General features: G+C 41.0%; 1 protein-coding gene across 5 annotated transcripts in view; it reads left to right on the top strand.

The window, feature by feature from the left end:
* Positions 1–12,536, top strand: part of MYO5A (myosin VA) — a 197,513-nt gene that overhangs the window by 115,835 nt on the left and 69,142 nt on the right. For all 5 annotated transcript variants that reach the window (XM_045900057.3, XM_045900058.3, XM_045900059.3 and 2 more), the window contains 6 exons: positions 1,765–1,926; positions 3,342–3,439; positions 5,568–5,654; positions 5,741–5,849; positions 8,190–8,401; positions 9,330–9,486. In XM_045900057.3, coding sequence (XP_045756013.1) covers positions 1,765–1,926; positions 3,342–3,439; positions 5,568–5,654; positions 5,741–5,849; positions 8,190–8,401; positions 9,330–9,486 — 825 coding nt within the window. The remainder of the gene's footprint in view (positions 1–1,764; positions 1,927–3,341; positions 3,440–5,567; positions 5,655–5,740; positions 5,850–8,189; positions 8,402–9,329; positions 9,487–12,536) is intronic.

Consider the following 12,536-nt stretch of genomic DNA (forward strand, 5'->3'; position numbering starts at 1 on the left):
TAGCTTATAGGACTGATGTATAGGAGAAAATTCTCTCCCAGTGCCAGTCCCTGAGTACTATTCAGTTAGATTATAAATCATTTCTATTTATGAATAGTGATGAAAACCATAAAATTCTGGTGTCACTACTCTGCCTAGGTAATTTGGCTTAAATGGAACATTCACAGGTTCTTATTCCCCAGGTACCCGTTATCAGTCGTGTCTTTCTTCTGACTAATTTTCTTATTGGCTAGTGGATCCTTAATTATCACAAGGCAGCTGTGGGTTCTGAGGAATCATTTGGAGTAATTGCAGTCTGTGTAGCATTGCTGCAGCTGGAGCTGGGGGATGGTGCGTGGTACACATAGCTTGGGTTTTCAGATCAAGTCTATTAGAGACTCTTATTTTTCCCCTTTGCATCACAGCTTTAACATTGTAATACAAGATAGTAGTGCAACATATTTTCCTCTTTATAGCCAACCAAGCTGGAATATATTATTTTTTCTATAAAAGGGATACATTCATTTGTGTAGCAAGCAACCATTATTGGTATGTTTTGTATAACAATTTATTTTATACATCATGAGTTATTTCCTAAATTACCCTTATGATTAAATACACATTAAGAGCAAATGAAATTCTCTGATTTTGTTTTTTAATGGAAGCACTCTCCTAAGAAAATTATTTCTTCTGGAGATACTCTGAGATTATTAGACAAATAATAGGTAGTTGTAATTTTAATTTGAAGGATTTATTTAATGCAGAATGTGTCACTGTTGAAAAGATATATACGTATGTCAAGATGTTCCTGTAGGTTAGTTTGAAGTCTCTTTCGTTCAATAAAGTCTCTCCCTTCCATACTGACTAATACCATCTATCCACTTGTTAAATGCCAGATCTTTTAATAATCTTTCATAGTGCTAACCTGGTACAACACAAAATTGATTGCAGGAATTATGCAATCAAGTTATCAATCCCTTGAAAACAAATATAAAAGGATACAGGACAATGGCAGGGTTTTTAATTTTTTTCCTTATAAATCTGTGTTATTTTCCAAAAATTATTAATTCATGATTTTTTTTTTTAAGATTTTATTTATTTATTTGAGAGAGAGAGAATGAGAGCACATGAGAGGGGGGAGGGTCAGAGGGAGAAGCAGACTCCCTGCCGAGCAGGGAGCCCAATGCAGGACTCGATCCAGGGACTCCAGGATCATGACCTGAGCTGAAGGCAGTCGCTTAACCAACTGAGCCACCCAGGCGCCCTCATGATTATTTTTTAATCTTATAATATTGGAGAACTAGTTTGTGACACCCTTCTTGCTGAGATTTTCAGTGAGTTTTATTTAGCTGGTGCTCACCATTTGAGTTAGTAGGTAGACAAATGAAGCATGATGAAAAAATATTTTGTGGAACTGAAGTAATAAGATAGGACTTTCCATTAGTATTTTGCTCATAAAATAATTGTAGTTCAAGACTAGTAATATGTTGATAGTGGCCATTTTCTGTAGATTAGGATTTCAAGTGTTAGGGGAGTAGTTTTGATTTTGTTTCCCCCAAACAAGGCCATAGAATCACTGCATTTTTTTCCTCCTATATTTTTGTAGCATTGGTGTCACCTTCCTCTCATGTCTTTGTTTCCTAACACAGATATTGATTATTTCCAGAATGAGACTTTGTAAAGGGTTACTGAAGGAAGGGAAGCCCTGTGGATTCCAAGTCTTCTGTGAAGGTTTACGCTTGAGTTTATTTAGAGTATAATTATCTTTTATTGTTTCTGACTCAGTTTAAGATGCTACCAGAATTATTTCAAGATGATGAGAAGGCCATCAGTCCAACATCAGCCACCTCGTCAGGACGCACGCCCCTCACTCGTATTTCTGTAAAGCCCACCAAAGGCAGACCAGGCCAGACGGCCAAAGAGCACAAGAAAACAGTGGGGCACCAGGTCAGTTCTGGGGAGCTGCCACTGCAGGGCTCCTTCCCCTCAAGCTGAGTTGAAGCCTCAAGTCTTCCTCTGTCAGTCCCCCAGGTGGGGTCCTCAGGTGGGGAAAGGCTAGAGCTCTTACTATGAGAACATGTAACACCATCCCCTCCTGCTCCTCTCCACCCAGCTTTAGACCCATGACTCTGCTTAAGCCTGTCCCAAAATAATCTTCTCTAGGTCTTGATTCTTGTAGTGCATATCCTCCCTCGCAGACCACTGCTGCCTTTGGTTTGTCCTCTGGCCATTTCCTCTCTGGATTTGTACAGAGCACCAGCTCCCTCAGGGCAGGAGCAGAGCCCTCTCCTTTCTTCGATGTCCTCGGCTCTGTGGGGCGTGGGAAATACTACACATATGCACAGTGCCTGAACAAGGCTGGGGGCCCTGGACGGGAAGCCAGTCAGCTTGCTTTCCCGTGTGGGGGACCGTGTGCCCAGGTGAAATAGGAAGCAGGGCCCAACACAGGTTTGGGGCCTCCAGGCTTGACCTCGTGTCTCTGTTGGTAGCCCCACGGTGGCTGTTCTCTCCCACCCTCCCGCTCATTCCTGGCGCTCTTGGAAGTCACCTGCTACTTCTTCAGTCCCCTGTGGCAGAATTCCCAGTGTACATGATAAGTGGACTTAATATTCTTCAAGTAAGGATATTTTTTAGTCAAAATTCTGAGTTCACAACAGAAAGCTACAGGAGCCTGTGTTAAAGGAGGGGGGGTGAACTCTGATGTAAGTGATGGACTTTGGGTGACTGATTTGTCAGAGCAGGTTCATCAGTCTTAACAAGTGTACTGCTCTGTTGGGGGTACTGATAATTGGGGAGCTGGTGCCTGCGATGGGGCAGGGGGTGTATGGAAAATCCTTCTTCAGTTAATTTTGCTGTGAACCTAAAACAGCTCTAAGAAAATAAGAAAGGGGTGGCAGGGAAAAGTGGTGGGAGGAGAACAAATATATATTTAGTAGAATAAGCATATAAATGGCAGAGTTTAAGCAAATTTTAACCTAAAGCCCTATATGCTTATTTAGTAGCAGCCCCCTTCTGAGGCTGGGTCAAGTTCACAGGAGGCAGAATCATCTCCAAATCTCCAATAGTTGTCACTGGAAAAAATTTTAAATTGTTTTTACAACATCGATTTTTTTTTTTTTTTAAGATTTTATTTATTTGACAGAGAGAGACACAGCGAGAGAGGGAACACAAGCAGGGGGAGTGGGAGAGGGAGAAGCAGGCTTCCCACAGAGCAGGGAGCCCGATGTGGGGCTCGATCCCAGGACCCCGGGATCATGACCTGAGCCGAAGGCAGACGCTTAACGACTGAGCCACCCAGGTGCCCCTACAACATCGATTTTGATAAAACCCTGATGGCCCTTTCTCTTCTGTTTTTCATGCAGTTCCGAAACTCCCTTCACCTGCTTATGGAGACCCTCAATGCCACTACCCCTCACTATGTACGCTGCATTAAGCCCAATGACTTCAAGTTCCCATTCACGTAAGTATTTCTCAACTACTGAGTTAAAAAGCGTCCAAGTCTCATAAGGATTCCCATACTAACAGAAGGAAAAAAAATATTTGGGTAAATCTAAATGTCTTGTAGAGGGAAATCACTAGTTAATAATTTTTTTTTTTTTTAGTTTTCATTTCCTTTGGAGAATGTGATAATAAATTCGCAACTGGCCTTTTGAAGATTTTAAAAGTTGAGGTCAACCAGGCATTTCTAGTTTTTTTTTTTTTTTTTTAAGATTTTATTTATTTTTTTGACAGAGAGAGACACAGTGAGAGAGGGAACACAAGCAGGGGGAGTGGGAGAGGGAGAAGCAGGCTTCCGGCGGAGCAGGGAGCCCGATGCGGGGCTCGATCCCAGGACCCTGGAATCATGACCTGAGCCGAAGGCAGACGCTTAACGACTGAACCACCCAGGCACCTGGCATTTCTAGTTCTACTTTCTGTTTTGAATTTACTTTAGTTCAAGATCTTTCTGGGCTTTTGTTAATTTGGGCATTAGTTAAAACCAGAGCCCGGTGGAATAAAGCTGCTTTGGCAAAGGTTCACAGTTCTCTCGGCTACTTTCCAGCTGTTGAAACCATCAGAGCCTGTCTACTATTACCAAATGTCTTGCCCTACATCAAATACCATGTATGAGGGGGAAGGTTTTTTTCCTCAAAATGGCAGTTTTTCTCTAATTTTAAAAGTAATGCATATGTATTGTAAAAGCAGTTTTTAAAAAATATAAAATAGCATAAAAATTGAAAAACATTCATATACACTAAGGGATAACTGGTATTAACTCACATACATCCTTCTTGACCAACTAACATCCTTTCCTTCCCTGCTGTGGTGTGTGTGTATGAGCGAGAGAGACACTAATAAAAGGGGCTTGTGCTGTAATTGTGGTTTTGTATCTGCTTTTAACTTAATAAATTGTGGATGCTTTACATGTTAGTAAATAAAAATCCACATCATCATTTTAATGACTACATAGTATCTCATCATATAGATATGTCATCATTTATTTAAATTATTCCCTAAATGATGACCATTCCAGCTATGCTATGATAAATATATTTTGCCAAACATTCTTGTATATTTGCCTGATTATCTTCTTAGGATAATATATTTCTAGAAGGGGAATTTGTGGGTCAGATTAGGCACACTTACCAAAGGTTGGAAGGGTACTCTCACTGCATAGGGTACGAGTGCTCATTTTCCCACCCCTGCCAATCCTGCCCTCTGAGATTCTGCCTTAGATGCAGGGCAGTTCTGAAAGACTTATATGCTCCTGATTGCCAAGAAGCGCTTTCTGGAGGCACTGGGAGGCAGAAAAAGCTGCCACAGCCTGGGCCACCTCCTGGACAACCTTAGGGGCCATTACCTTCCATCAGCCAACCCCATCTCCCACGGCCAACAGAACACTCAAGAAGACAGTATAGCACAAAGGTCAGATAAGGTGCTGAGGGCTTAGCTGGGGGAGTACAAAGAGTGACCATCCAGCAAGGGGCAGGCCTTGCTACTTCCTCTCTTAGTGTCGGTGTAATGTTAAGATGCCATTTGTCTAGAGTAAAATAAATATAAAGTATATAAGATACAGTACAAAATAAAAATAATTGATATTGGTGTGGACACTATAAGTCCTTTGTATGTACACACAAAGTTGAATAGAACTTTTAGAACACCAATATTTAAAAAAATAATAACTGGATGGGGCATATTTAATTTGTTCTTAGAGAAATCTCCAGAGTTGGCCAGTCTTTATTCTAGGGAAGCTATATGTGGCGAGCTAAAGAACTAAGAGAACAGCTCATCAGATCAAGCCATTTAATGAGTATGGGCAAAGTACTAAGGAGTTTTAGGTTTCTTTAAATATGCCCAGTGGTATTTGTTACAGGTTTGTGGTGTGAAGTACAAATAATGTTTATGGCTCTGCTCTTTATTTTTACTGCTGATTGTCTCCTCCCCACTGTCACACAGAGTTTTCCATTGTGATCCCCACTCCAACTTTTGAATGTTTTCTTTTCTAATTTTTCCATCTGGCTCCCTACAAAAGGGTTTGATCTCTGGAGTGAGGAGAGTAATTTGTGGCTGTTGCCAAGCTTCTTTCTGTATCACTGCTGTTCACACAGGTTTGACGAGAAGAGAGCAGTGCAGCAGCTGAGAGCATGCGGCGTCCTGGAAACCATCCGCATCAGTGCAGCGGGCTTCCCCTCACGGTGAGCATGGCAGGTTTCCTATGGAAGGGATCCTCTGGGAGAGATTCTTACCTCCTCCAGTAAGCTGATGCGAGTTTTTTATATAGGTGGACTTACCAAGAATTTTTTAGCCGCTACCGTGTCCTAATGAAGCAAAAGGATGTGCTGAGTGACAGAAAGCAAACGTGCAAGAATGTGTTAGAGAAACTGATATTGGTAAGAAAGATCTTCATTTAACTTCATCTGAACAGATACTGGCCAAAGGCCTTATGATTGTAACATTTCAAAGCCCTGCAGAATCCAAATACCACTAATCCAGATTATTCGGTGTTGGGAGGGTGGGGAGGGCACACTGTCTTAGAGGTCAAGGCTCCCTGTGCTTAGGATGCTAGACCTAGTGAGGGGATGGTCTACTGTCAGGGAACAGGATGGTGAGGTCTGGAGAGGTCTGGACCCAGACTTGAGACACACTCCTTTTAGAGATTGATTATTATCAATAAAAGTTCATCTCATACTTACTTATGGAAGATATCAGGCCAGATGCTATGTGATTAAGATAAAACAAGTCTTGTCCTAAGATAACATAGTCTCTCTTGGAAATTCATGCATTTTAGAGATAAGTATAATATGCCTTAGTGTCTATCAAATACTAAAAAAATCAGAGGAAGACAAAGCCACATGTGCTATGGGAAGGAGGAACAATTCCATGGAAGAGGTGTGTTTTGAGTTAGGCGCTGAAGAATTGGTGAGATTGTATAAAAGTAGGACATCCTAATAGGGAGCAAGGTGTGAAGAAGTAGGAAAGCATAGAATTTGCTCAGAAAACAGTAAAGTATTTTTTTTCTTTTGTTGTTTTTTTTCCCCCAGTATAAGACTGATGTATGGGACAGTAGGGATTTAGTTAAGAAATGTAGGTTGGTGTTTGAAAAGTCTTGTATGCCAAACTAGGGAGTTCTTAAACTTCAGAATGCATCAGAGTCATCTGGACAGCTTGTTAAAATACAGATTGCTGGCCCCCAGCCCACAGAATTTTTGATTCAGTAGGTCTGGGATGGGCCCAATAATAACGTGCCTTTCTAACAAGTTCCCAAGTGATTGTGATGCTGGTCTGAGGACTCCATTTTGAGAACAGGTAATCTAGTTCACGAAGAATTTAAGATTCATGAAAGGTTTTTTTAAAAAATATTTTCACTTGTTTTATACTAGTTTGAATGGATTACCTCACTTTGAGGTAATTAGTCCTAATTACTAACTATTAAGTAAATGTGATATCTCTTCTTTGGTAATAATAACTTTTTTTTTTTGGAAGAACTAAGGCCGCTTTCTTAGTAATGTGTAAAAAGAATCGCGCTTTTGGGTTTGGACCAACACCTTTCTAACCTAGGTTCAGATGGGAATGGAGAGCAGAAAGTAAGGACAGCCCTACACCCAGACCATGTTGTCACCCAGACCACACCAGGCCTGGCTCAGGGCTGTGCAGGGCGTGGGTGTGATAGAGGAGGCTCACGGCAGAGGAGAGCAGGGCTGGAGTGGGGAAGCTGAGATGGGACAGGGAGAGGGAGAGAGGAGCCACCTTCTTGCTCTGCTTGTGTCTCCAGCTAAGCTGCCTATGTAAACTCTGGATTTAAATTAAAATAGTTTTAGATGTTTTAGATATATATAGAAATTTCTGATTTTTCTGGGTTCACATACAAGATAGGAGATACCTGTTTACCCTGAAAAGTGATTTTCTTTGTTTTCCCTTAGAATTTCAGATCGTGGTAGTCATTATTATAAATAAATTCCTCTCTTCTTTTGACATGAGCATGATTAATAACCTGCATCCTTCTAGATAAGGTGGATAAGACTGTGGTAGACCAAAAATAGCATGCATGCCTGTATTTACTGCTCCACTCTGCTTGTAATCCAAAGTCGATGAGCAATACAAGTGACTACGTTCTTATAAAAGGAGTTTTGAAATTCATAGAAGGATTTTAGATACATTTATAGGGTTGTGTTTGTTTATTTTCAGATACTGTTGATTAAAGGCAACAGATAACTGTTGCAAATTTAACTCTTGATCAGAATACGCCAAGTTTTTTGTTGTTCAATTCTTATTTTGTGTGTGTGGCTTCCTGCCTTATTCTTCATGCTGGTGTTTTTGTCCCTTCAGCTTTCTCATGGAACATACAGCCCGATGTAATGCTTACAGCCTGAGTCAGTCAGAGAGAGTGTCATCATCTCCATTTCCTTGAGATATTTAAAATCCAAACACGCAAATAATAACTGCATATAACCCACAACCAAGTTTTTGGCCTCAGATAATAATTTCCAGGTAGAATGATTCTGGAAAATAACTCTTAAACTGCAGTTTTCCTTAAAATCCCTTCTATTTGCTCAACTTGCCTAGGATAAGAAATCCTTCTCCATTAGTTAATTGTGATGTAGCCCAAGTTTTAGCTAATAGATTCATCCTTTTACTGATTCTGCTTTTAGACTTATTTTTTTCTCTTTTAGAGGTTCATTTATATGGTCATCATTTCTACTTCTGAGTGTACAATTTCTTCCAAAAAATAGGACAAGGACAAATACCAGTTTGGTAAGACAAAGATCTTTTTCCGTGCTGGTCAAGTGGCCTATCTAGAGAAACTGAGGGCAGACAAGCTGAGGGCTGCCTGCATCCGGATCCAGAAGACCATCCGAGGGTGGCTGCTGCGAAAGAAGTACCTGCGCATGCGGAAGGCGGCCATCACTGTGCAGAGATATGTGCGAGGCTACCAGGCCCGATGGTAGGTCTCTTGGTGGCCTGTCCAGCCTGACTTATGGCCCCTGAGCTCGGACAGCTCACCTGGTTCCTTGTCCAACCGATGACAGTTTTCAGTGGTCTTAATATTTGAGAAGGCAATACCCCACCTCTTCTTAGTTTCAAAGAATAACAGATTTACTCACAAGACAGTTAAATAGAATAAAATTTCACTTACCCTATTATGAATCATTTGGATTCATCTTCAAAAAAATTACTCATTACTGCCTACTCGTGTCCTCCGTATTTTTTATTTTTTTGTACTTTTATGTGGGCTTGAAGGGATCATCTGTAAATTAAAACAGTCATGAATATGTGCTAGTTAATAATGATTCCACTGAGGAGTTTTCAGGAGCAATTAACTGAGAAGATCTGGAGGAGAATGAGACTTCAGTGTGATTTACATATGAGGATAATTTTAATTTAGAACTCTCAGTAGAGATGAATTGATGGTGAAGAACTTATGCCCAAACAGATAGATTAGGGAGAAACATCACACGTTAGCAATGGCTAGATGTAAGAAAGCTGGTGGTAAGTAAGTTTGGGATTACTGTGGACAGCCAGTCAGCTGTGTAAAGGGGACATAGCCTGGGGTAATGAGCACCGTCCTAGAAAGAGAGAACCTTTTTGAGCTGCACTTTCTTTATTGTCCCATATCAGGGAATATGGGACATCCTACTTTTCAGGGTTAGGGAAGACTCAAATCAGATAATGAATGCAAAAATGTTTAGGGGAACTATAAATTGCCATACAAATATAAGTGATTTAACTTATACTAATATTAGAATAATAACAATGGAGGTACTACTTATTATGCTAACAATAACAGCATATATTGGTGCTTCAGGTCTCTACAGGATGTGGTCCTGGGTTTGTCTGATTACTGACTGTGCACCCCTCTTCTCTTTGGCCAGCTATACTAAGTTCCTGCGCAGAACCAAGGCAGCAACCATTATTCAGAAGTACTGGCGCATGTATATAGTCCGCAGGAGATACAAGATAAGACGATCGGCCACTATTGTTCTTCAGTCTTATTTGCGAGGTTACTTGGCCAGAAATAGATATCGCAAGGTGAGGCATTATTTCCAGCTTTGTTTATTCATTCCATTAACATTTATCAAATTCCAGATTTGTACAAAATACCACAGGGCTTCCTGTGGACATAGGAACTGAATGGAGACAACCAACAATTGAAATATATTTTAAAATATTAAATAAATACATTTATTTATAAGTTTTTTAAATTAACATATAATGTATTATTTGTTCCAGAGGTACAGGTCTGTGATTCAACAGTCTTACACAATTCACAGCGCTCACCAAAGCACTTACCCTCCCCAGTGTCCATCACCCACCCACCCCATCCCTCCCACCCCCCACCACTCCAGCAACCCTCAGTTTGTTTCCTGAGATTAAGAGTCTCTTATGGTTTGGCTCCCTCTCCGGTTTCATCCTGTTTCAAAGTACATATATGTATTAACAGGATAGTGGAAAAATACCTTCCTTTTTCCCCCTTATCTATGTAATTTGAAAAAAAGTGACTATATTAGTTTCCTTTGGCTGCTGTGATAAATTACCAACAACTAGGTGGCTTAAAACAACAGAAATTTATACTCTCAGAGTTCTGAGACCAGAAGTCTAGAATCAGTAACACTGGGCCAAAATCAAGGTGTCAGCAGGGCTGTACTCTCTCCAGAAGCTCTAGGAGAGAATCTGTCTCTTGCCTCTTCTGGCTTCTGCCAGGGGGCGGCCACTATCCCTCGTGTTTGTGGCCACATCACTCCAACCTCTGCCTCCATCCTCACATCATCTTCTCTGTGTGTCTAACTTCGCTTCTCTTGTCTGTCTCTTCCGAGAATGCTGGTGGTGGATTTGAGGCCCACCTGGATAATCCACGATCATCCCCCTATCTCAAGACCCTTAATTCTTTAAAAAAGATTTTATTTATTTGAGAGAGAGAGAGCATGAGAGAGAGTGCAGAAGCAGGGGGAGGGCGAGGGATAAGCATACTCCGTGCTCAGCATGGAGCCTGAAAGCAGGGCTCGATCCCACAACCCTGAGATCACGACCTGAGCCGAAATCAAGAGTTGGAAACCCAACTGACTGAGCCATCCAGGCACCCCAAGCCCCTTAATTTAATCACATCTGCAAAGACCCTTTTCCCAAATAAGGTAATCTTTACAGGTTCCAGGGATGAGGATCTGATGTCCTTGGGGGCCTTTATTCAGCCGACTGTGATGAGCTTTGAATAGGTAGAATATATGACAGATGGGTAGAAGATCATACCAAGAATGAAACAACCTTAGAAGAATTTAACATGGTGAAGAGGAACTAAATTGCATTAATGTGGTGCTCCAGCAATTTTTGACACATAATCTTTATATCTAGCAATAATCAACATGACTATAACGGATCACCAGATAAATCTTAATCCTTACCTCTGACAGTATGTGATCTAATTGATGGAAGATTTTTCTCTCTCTTGTTTTGGCAAGGTTTTGAGTTTGTCTTTAAGGTATATTCTCAATAAGCCAGAAATACAGTCTGGATCTCAGAGCTCAGTGGGCATCACCGTTAGAAGGAGCATCAGTAGAGTGATTTGAGGGACATGTCTCTGGTCACAAGTAGTGCATAGGTGTGGCCAGGTCCTATTTATGTGTTCATCTTCCTTTCTTATTTTGAAATAATTTTATTTATTTATTTTTAAAGATTTTTTATTTATTTATTCATAAGAGACAGAGGCAGAGGCAGAGGGAGAAGCAGGCCCCCCGCTGAGCAGGGAGCCCAATGCGGAACTCGATCCCAGGACTCTCGGTCTTGACCTGAGCCGAAGGCAGGCGCTTAACTGACTGAGCCACCCAGGCACCCTTGAAATAATTTTAGACAACAAAGAAAAATGGAAAGTTAATGAGGCTTGAATGAGTAAAACACATATAGCTGTGTTTTGAAGAAAATTTATGAAGACAGCTTCTCCAGGTCTTTCTCTCTGCCCACACCTTCTGGTGCTCTTTCTCTACAGGCATGAGCTTCCAGGGAGGGGAAAAGCCTTATTAAATTTGACCTTTTAGATACACAAACTGGTTACCCTCCCGTTTTCCTCAGGAACATCTGAACTGGCCTGTGAGGCCATCGGTTTAGCAGAGGCTCTGGCCAGCTCAGCTCCCACAGTGACTGGACACAGTGGGGGTGGCAGGTTAGAGGCCAGCTCACATACAGGCCAGTAGCACCCCGTCAGTGCTCCTAGCTTTGTCTAGTCCAAGCCTCCCCTTCGTGGGATTTGGGCATCTTAAAGGGAGAGCAGGTGTCATTTAATTTCTCTGACTCACTGGTGGACATGAGATTGAGGGTGGAAGCTCTAATTATATGCTGTTTCCATTTGACTGAAATTTCAGAAATGGACCAGTGTCAGAAGTAACATGGAGAGAAGGAAATGGCATAGGAAAATTGGCATTAATAGCTTTGCCACTGTGTGCTGAGTTTTAAAGTCTGAAAGCCTTCAGTTTCCATCACTGAGTCTTATCCATTTCGTCGCTAGTCATCCAGACAAGGGGCTCCCTCAGGATTGTGATGCTCAGTGAGACCTCGGTCTGCTCGCCTCGTTGCGGCATGATACACGCTGACTGGCTGAGCGGAGACTGAAGGCTGCCTTGGCATTAGGAGAACAGCCGGAAAGGGCAGACTTCAATTGCCAAAGAGACTGTTAAGGTCGCCTAAACACCTGTGACTTTTTTTTGTATTGAAAACTTAGCCACTTATTAAATGTATTCTCTAGAATGTTACATTTTTTTCTTTGTTAAATAATCTTAAAAAAGGAGCTATTCTACCAATTTTATCAAACTACTGTCTATTTGAATAGTTTTAGAGATTTTTACATATAAAAAGTTTCATAAGAGGTACATTATATCCATTTGTAGTAATTGTTAATACTTAATCAAGTACATTACATTTAAATATCAGTTATATCACATGGTAGTTATTCCATAAAATCATAGACTTAGAAGGACCTCAAGGTTTTGCTAGTTTAACCTTTCTTAAATTTCAAGAATTTTTTTTCAATTCAAGAACTTTTTCTTTATCATTTCTGGAAGTTGTTTATATAATCCCTACTTGATGGTCATTAC

The sequence above is a fragment of the Mirounga angustirostris genome, unplaced genomic scaffold (assembly GCF_029215605.1).
Source record: "Mirounga angustirostris isolate CCGP_5_RB_7025 unplaced genomic scaffold, mMirAng1.0.hap1 SCAF_9, whole genome shotgun sequence".
Lineage (NCBI taxonomy): Eukaryota > Metazoa > Chordata > Mammalia > Carnivora > Phocidae > Mirounga > Mirounga angustirostris.